The sequence below is a fragment of the Etheostoma spectabile genome, chromosome 13, assembly GCF_008692095.1.
Source record: "Etheostoma spectabile isolate EspeVRDwgs_2016 chromosome 13, UIUC_Espe_1.0, whole genome shotgun sequence".
In the NCBI taxonomy this organism is placed as follows: Eukaryota; Metazoa; Chordata; class Actinopteri; order Perciformes; family Percidae; genus Etheostoma; species Etheostoma spectabile.
Window position 1 is genome coordinate 20,819,891 of NC_045745.1, and position 6,334 is coordinate 20,826,224.

The window sequence follows — 6,334 nt, forward strand, 5'->3', positions numbered from 1 at the left end:
TGAGTGTTTGTTTGCAGAGTAGAGTTCACTTTGCATTCAGTGTCTGTAAAGCAGGGTTCGCTTTGCAGTGTGTGTGTTGACAGTGTGAGCCTGTCGAACACAGTTGTACTGTATTCTGTGGCAGGGTAGATGAGCACTCTATCCTAGCAGGAAACAGTGTTTTTGAGATTATCTGCTTGGAGCCAACCACCCCGCGACCCTGTATAAAGATTTTCATAAAACACTTTTTTCCCATTTTTCAAAAATGATTTTGATTTTAATCCACATCTGATTTGAACTGTCAAAATAAGATGTAGTGACTTACAGTTCTTAATGACTCCGCCTCCTCCTCCTCCTCCTCCTCCTACTCCTTCCATGCTGTCAGAGGAGACGCCAATGTATTTATCTTTGTTCTTCTTGGCTTTCTTCCTCTCCTCTCTCAGTCTATCGTCATCCTGGATGAACTCAACCATCTCCTTCACCTTCTGACGCACATTGATGCCCTGATCCTTACCATTCTCATCTGGACAGATACACAAACAAAAACAAAAAACTATAGTATATATATATAAAAATTGATGTCCTGACCTATCTATCTGTAAAATTCTGTTTATAATAGTATTTATTTCTGTATTTATTCAGTACATATCCATGTCCTGCACTTATGAAACCATTGTATATCCTGTACTTACTGCTATTGCACTTCTGGTTAGACCTAAACTGCATTTCGTTGCCTTGTACCTGTACCTGTGTAATGACAATAAAGTTGAATCTAATCTAATCTAATCTAATCTTATCTAATCATCTAGTGCCACCAACGTACAGTACGCAAGAATTATCTCAATCAAAAGGACCAATAGAAGTATAACTTAGCACACTGTAATCCTGCCCCCCAGAGAATTAACCTTTCTATTTTAGAACAAACTGATTGTTCTAAAAGCGACACGTCTAATATGCCCACAAGATATCTCACATTTACATAAAAGTAAAAGAATACTAAGAAAAGGTTAAACCAATGAAAATGTAGATGAGACTCACCAATAAAGTGGTAGTTTTCTAACGATCGCAGGTCGTAGATGTGTTCTCTGGCACTGGTGACAACTCTTTCAGACCCATTCCTGATCAAATAAGCCAGCAGCAGTAAAGCCTGGCAAAGGAAGATAAAGAGAAATAGTAAGAGATGGAGTGAAAGGCGTAATTAGAGAGTTAACTATGGGGGGGAGATGTAGCCAGAATGACTTAGTGAGAAATAATAGTTCCTAAAAAAAATGTTTAAGGCCAGTTCTGCTTTACTGTCCCCTCTCCAAAGCTCTTGCATCATTTATATTATTTTCATGATAGTCTTATGATTTTGTGGGCAGGACACAAGAGTGTAGTGGAGATGCACTGCTCTGATCTTTGTGCTATACATATACAGGATGCATACATCTGTATATTTTCGTGCAAATTATTTATTGTTGTATTTTCAATAAAAAGAAAGAGAAACAGAAACCACAAATGTCATGATCCAGTCAGTCGTGTAAACACTGGAACCCATGTGAGTGTCTGACTGCGAGTACAACACAGGCACACCTGGGAAACAACCAACCAACCTGCCAACCAGAGCGTAACCATACCTTGTAGACTCGTCTCCAGTTCTTCTTGTTGTCCTTCAGCATCCTGGTCCACAGCATGTTCATCACTTCTGGGAACTGCTCAAACATAAAGGTAGATCTACACACACACACAAATACACAATCAATAACATTATAGTTCTTGCAAAGCCCAAAACAGCTAAACCAAAGGTCTAGTGATTAGAGCCTTACTTGTCTTTCTAACATAACTCTTTATTTCTTCTTAGTGTGTGTAATGGCACAATACAGTTCACCCGCTACCTTGTGTGCTTGTATTTGTGTGCACATACAATATAGAAACAGTGTGTATGTGTGTGTTACACATACTTGGCTATTTCTCCCATCAATTGTCCAGAGGGTCCCCAGGGGTCGTCATTGGTGGCCTCTCTGACCTTAGACTCGATCTCTGAGTAGTTCATCACCACATTAGTGCTGTTGACATAAACATATATTTTCTTCAAAAATTAAATCAATAAATATCCTTATTATCATCAATATTTCAAACATGTAAAGGTGAAAACATGTGGCTTTACTCTCTTGTATTTTCTGTTCACTTATTGGCAACACAAAGCTTGTTATTGTCAGTCTTTCGGTCAGTCAGCCTTGCTTATTATCAGCAAATGATTTGTGCCGATTCCTTTCACACTCCACAGGTCAGGCAGGCCGGAATACAGATAATCAAAAAACCCATACTTTGATCTATTTACACCATAGAACACAAGCACACACAATAAGGGCAACTCTTCAATGACAAACAATCTCTCTGGCAAAAGCATCATTATCATATTTAACTTATACACACACACACACAAACATACACACGCACACAACGCTGACAATAACGGTGGAAAACAGGATTACCACAACAACAACATTCATGCAGGTGTTATAGACAACTAAATCAAGTTAAACAAAGAGAATACCAGCTCACTGAATTATGAATGGCAGCTTTCTAAAAGCCTGTGTCCTGGCCACGGCACACAAAGGACAAACACGAGCATAGTGTAAGAAAATATTCAGCTGTCTGGGGCACAAAGGGATGTGAGGCTGTTGTATGCAGTGTGTGGATGCAAGTGAGGTGAGCAGTGTGTGTGTGTGTGTGTGTGTGTGTGTGTGTGTGTGTGTGTGTGTGTGTGTGTGTGTGTGTGTGTGTGTGTGTGCACGCGCTCTTTGTGTGGCACACTTAGAAACATATTTTCTACAACAGCGAGGTATACACAGCCAAACCTCCCCATTTGATTCCTGTCCTCTTTGTTTTTGGGGGCTCACCAGCTGCTGTGCTCGTTTTTTGGCAAAAAAACCACAGCCAAAAGCACCGCAACGTGAAACACACCTCTCACTCTCCAACACAACTCTTCCTTATCTACTGCTCCCCCGGGCCTGTCATTCTTCCCTCCTTCACCTGGCCTTTTTTTCAAATTTCTTCACTTCACTTCATTTTCTGCACTGTTTTTTCTCCTGCTCATCGCTTCTCCCAATCTCCCAATCCTATCATTACTCCTTTACTCTGCCACCCTCGCAGCTAAAGGAAAGTAAGAAGCGTCTACAGTACAGAAGCTGCCTTTGACTGTGTTGTTGTCAGAAGGTAAGTCAGACAGACAGAGAGCTACATAATAGCGTGACTCTTAAACTGCAGGAAAAGCAAGGACGCCGCTGCCGGCTCTGTTGAGGTAGATCAATAATAGAGTGTATTCACCATGCCCAGGCAGGCACCAACAGCTGATGGGAGCTCCATCCAAAGCTCTGTTGAGCTCTCGGTCTGTGTATTCCCTCTTCTAATCTTCTTTCTTCAGTCTATTCATTTATCTCAAGCCATTGTCACATAAACTTGACTGTGAGAAATTTAAGTCAGTGTTTATGAGGAGTATCTAAAAACTTGATGTGTGACAGACCGATGCACCACTGACAAACTGGTGAGACTGATATTTCAAACAGAGCAAAATCTGTTTTTTGGTCACTCTATAGAAAGAAAAGTCTGATTTTAAAGGCACTACTTTTCTGAGACTATGTGTAAAGTTTATTCATGAGATTAGTTTGAACTAATCCAACACTCTTTAAATCTGTTTTTCCACTTCTCTCATCTTTCAACTGTTATTGTTATAATGTTCACATTTGTGTTCAGCTTTGTTGTCCTTGTTGTTAGCTGTATGTCTATTTCTGTGTAAGTACATTAAGAGCAATGAAAAACCAAAGTCAAATTACCTGCATGAGCCCACATACTTGGCCAATAAAGCTGATTCTGATTATTGTTGCTCTATTGAACATATGATGACGGTTTCATTTGTGAAGCTTCTTAAACCTGATCTCATTTTATCTACTACAAACCCAGCTCTCCAGATATTGGCACCGTCCTCATCAAACGTTATTAACTTATTTTTTAAATAAAATGGCCTTTTTAAATAAACTTAGTTTAGTTTAATTAGTTATCTCAACTAACTACAAGCATCAGTGCATCTTCCATTTTGTGGATTTGAGTTTACACAAGAAAAATATTGATATAACTCAGAGTGCCTCTTGGAACAAACAGGACAGAAGGCTGTTGTTTCCAGTTCGTGGGTTACAGTACAGGCTATACATTATACTGGAGTTTACACTTGCAACAACACATTTCACAAAGACACACATCAAAAAAAAGCATGGTTAGTCTAGAGCTCAGACAAACAACACGATGTAGTAGCTTCTACCGTATGATCTGTTTGGCCAACAAGCCGTGTTGTCTTAACTGTCTGGGACCATGGGCCTCGTTGAGACATGGTTGGTCTCTAATTGGCAGGAAGTGTGCTACAATTCAATAGCCACTTAGCTTGCCACCGTTGATGCTTAGCTTTCTACTCTGGATATAATGTTAGGTTATTGCATGGTGGAGGTAGCGGGCATCACCAAGTTGGTACAGGGCGTGATTCTGCAGCAGCACAGACAGAAACAGCAAACAGAAAGGACCTGGGCTTAGCAATGCTAGCGGAATTAGCTAACTGGATAGCTTTCGTTGTGGATCGGAAATGAATACATTTGCTGCGTGTAACATTGTTTAATGGCCTATATGAACAAGTGATGCAAAAATGTACAATGTTAGAAGCCATTGTAAAACACACATCTCAATTTGTGCCACAAGGTTGAACATTGGCAACTAGCCAGCTAGTCGGAGCTAACAGCTGAGGGGCTATCGATGTGACGTCACGGACCGTATCCTTTCCTCTGTCAGCGATAAAAGCTGCTGATGCTGCCCGCTAGCCGGTTAGCTTAGCAGCCACTTAGCGGTTTAGCGAGTGCAAACAGCTCCACCTGCTCCTCGGTACTCACGCTTTGTCCACCAGCTCTCTGACTTTCCACAAATTCAGCATCTCCGCAGGAACTGCAGGTTCGCCGCCTCGATACTGCGTCGCCCCGTGTCTCTACGCCCCAAAAGATAGAGTAGGTATCCGGTTATCGACGAGAATCCCCCCCACTCCTCGATGAGCTCCGGTGGTACAGATGCGGCTAACGGATCGGCCCCAGTTGCTACGGAAACGTCATTCTCTGCCTACGTCACTGAAGCGTCAAGATGTTCCCTCGCTCGCGATCTGCATCAAGCTTACATTCATGTATCATATGCGTTCATTTAGGGTAGCCTAAAGTTCAAAGCAAAAAGACGCGGTAACATTGTGGCAACGAATATGATATAATTGAATCTTTGTTGATATCTTTAGGAAGAACAGCCCCGGGAGAGCTGCCTTGCTCAAGGACACCTCAGCACGGAGGATGTTTGGACCAACGTTTTTTTTACGAGCAGTTTATCTTGATGATACATTTTACACTGTCTGAAACTAGCCTATATCTCCCAAAACCAATAGCCTATAGTGCAGGCTATGTAACTTTAAAATTATAATTGGCCTACATAGTTGCAGCTCTGCTGTTTCAAACATTTGCACTGTGTGTGTGTGTGTGTGTGTGTGTGTGTGTGTGTGTGTGTGTGTGTGTGTGTGTGTGCGCGCGCGCGCGCTGTGTTGGGCACACTTAGAAACATATTTTTGCCTGTAGCATACAAATAGTTATGTTCTTGCCAGATTTATCTCTGCTGTTTTGCAAACCAAAATCCAGCTATGGTGTCTGTGGCACATATTCTTAATATATTATGTTACTAATACATTGTAATGTAGCCAAACTGTGTTAGACATCTGGTATATTTATTTATTAGCACGTTGGCCTTTGGTTATTTGTGACAAGTGGTTAGTCACCAGGCTCATGTGAAACCTAGCTGCACAGAGAGCATGATAGAAGATCCTTAGCACTGCAAAATTGAAATCCGGGATGTGTACAATAACATTCAAATAATTATATATAATGTGGCATGGAACAAAAGTGTTTGGGGCCATAATGGCAGAGGTGACAAAATGTTAAAGCTATAGCGCATTGTCTCTGTTGTCCCCATGAGGAATCCTAAGTGATGACAACAAAACTGTCTGCGTGTCCACGTGATACAAGCCGTCCGTGAACTCCCCCCCCCTTCCTCCACACAGTTGCTAGTAGCCAAGGAGGACATGGAGGATTAAAAAAAAATGATGGACTCTGAATTATGTTCACTTGAGTTTTTGTGCGGGAAAGTCACGGAAAAATCTTTTTTTTGTAAATCTTTTTTTTCCATTTATTTAAAGAGCCAAATAAAAATGCAAAACATTGGTCCAGATGATGTTGTTACAGAAAAGTACACTACACACCCCGTTGGCAACTCCAAAAACAAAGAGAGGAAATACGGGAAGGAGGGA

The 6,334-nt window shown here is 41.2% G+C and overlaps 1 protein-coding gene across 1 annotated transcript in view; it reads right to left on the reverse strand.

The window, feature by feature from the left end:
- LOC116700481 (clathrin interactor 1) overlaps positions 1-5,158 on the reverse strand; it is an 11,425-nt gene extending 6,267 nt beyond the window's left edge. Inside the window, exons 1-5 of the mRNA XM_032533739.1 lie at positions 4,893-5,158; positions 1,920-2,024; positions 1,596-1,692; positions 1,018-1,126; positions 305-502 (exon numbers count right to left, since the gene is read on the reverse strand). Coding sequence (XP_032389630.1) covers positions 305-502; positions 1,018-1,126; positions 1,596-1,692; positions 1,920-2,024; positions 4,893-4,933 — 550 coding nt within the window. The 5' untranslated portion in view covers positions 4,934-5,158. The remainder of the gene's footprint in view (positions 1-304; positions 503-1,017; positions 1,127-1,595; positions 1,693-1,919; positions 2,025-4,892) is intronic.
- Positions 5,159-6,334: the final 1,176 nt, after the last annotated feature.